The sequence below is a fragment of the Bison bison genome, unplaced genomic scaffold (genome assembly GCF_000754665.1).
Source record: "Bison bison bison isolate TAMUID 2011002044 unplaced genomic scaffold, Bison_UMD1.0 scf7180017864495, whole genome shotgun sequence".
Classification (NCBI taxonomy): Eukaryota; Metazoa; Chordata; class Mammalia; order Artiodactyla; family Bovidae; genus Bison; species Bison bison.
In genome coordinates, this window is record NW_011495054.1 from 11,874,737 (window position 1) to 11,875,486 (window position 750).

Here is a 750-nt window from a genome sequence, read left to right on the forward strand (position 1 = left end):
CCCAGGCCCCGCCCCTTCCCCCCGCAGCGAGTGTCACCCAGCCCCAGCCCCCGAGCTGGTAGCCCAGCCCCAGGGGTCGAGCGCCGGGGCTCCCGCCCAGAGGTGACCCCCATTGGCTTACGCAGCTCGAAGGAGGGGCCCGAGACCCCACTCAGGTGAGAGGAGAGAGGACATGGGACTGCGGTCCAGGGGGTGGGGGTGGGGGGCGCCCGCCCTGGCCTGGATGACGCTGCCTCCTGTGACTCACACCCTGGGAAAAGTTCCCGTGGGTGGGGGTGGGCCTGGCTTCCCATCTCCATGGCAACCCAAGCAAACGAACAACACAGCTGGGCGGGCCCTGGGGGCTGGGTGGCCGCCAATCCAACCCAGCTTCCCTCTGGCCTGCCCAGGAGGCTGGAGGCTTGAGGAGCGGGGAGCTTGGGGCCTTGCTTCTTCCGCTGCCTTGGGGTGGGGTGGCGGAGGGTGGCCCAGGCTGCGAGAAGCTGTGGCAGAATTTCTCACTTCTCCCTGGAAGTCCCCAGGACGGACAGAAACCCTTGGCACCCCCGCCACCACCACAGGTGTCTCGCCCGCAGCCATGCATCTGCCTGTTGCTTCCCCTCCCCACCCTTTCTGTGCACCGGGTCTCTCTGCCTTGCCCCACCTTTCTCTCTTGTTCCCCTGCCCCAGGGCCCGGGACCAGCTGCCCCCCAATCCCCGCTCCCGCCGTTACTCTGGGGACAGCGATTCCTCAGCCTCCTCGGCCCAGAG

General features: G+C 68.5%; 1 protein-coding gene across 1 annotated transcript in view; it reads left to right on the forward strand.

The window, feature by feature from the left end:
- The window catches only part of GAS2L1 (growth arrest-specific 2 like 1), a 4,510-nt gene that overhangs the window by 2,650 nt on the left and 1,110 nt on the right, over positions 1–750 (forward strand). The window contains exons 8-9 of the mRNA XM_010828862.1: positions 14–155; positions 670–742. Of these exons, the coding sequence (XP_010827164.1) occupies positions 14–155; positions 670–742 (215 nt within the window). The remainder of the gene's footprint in view (positions 1–13; positions 156–669; positions 743–750) is intronic.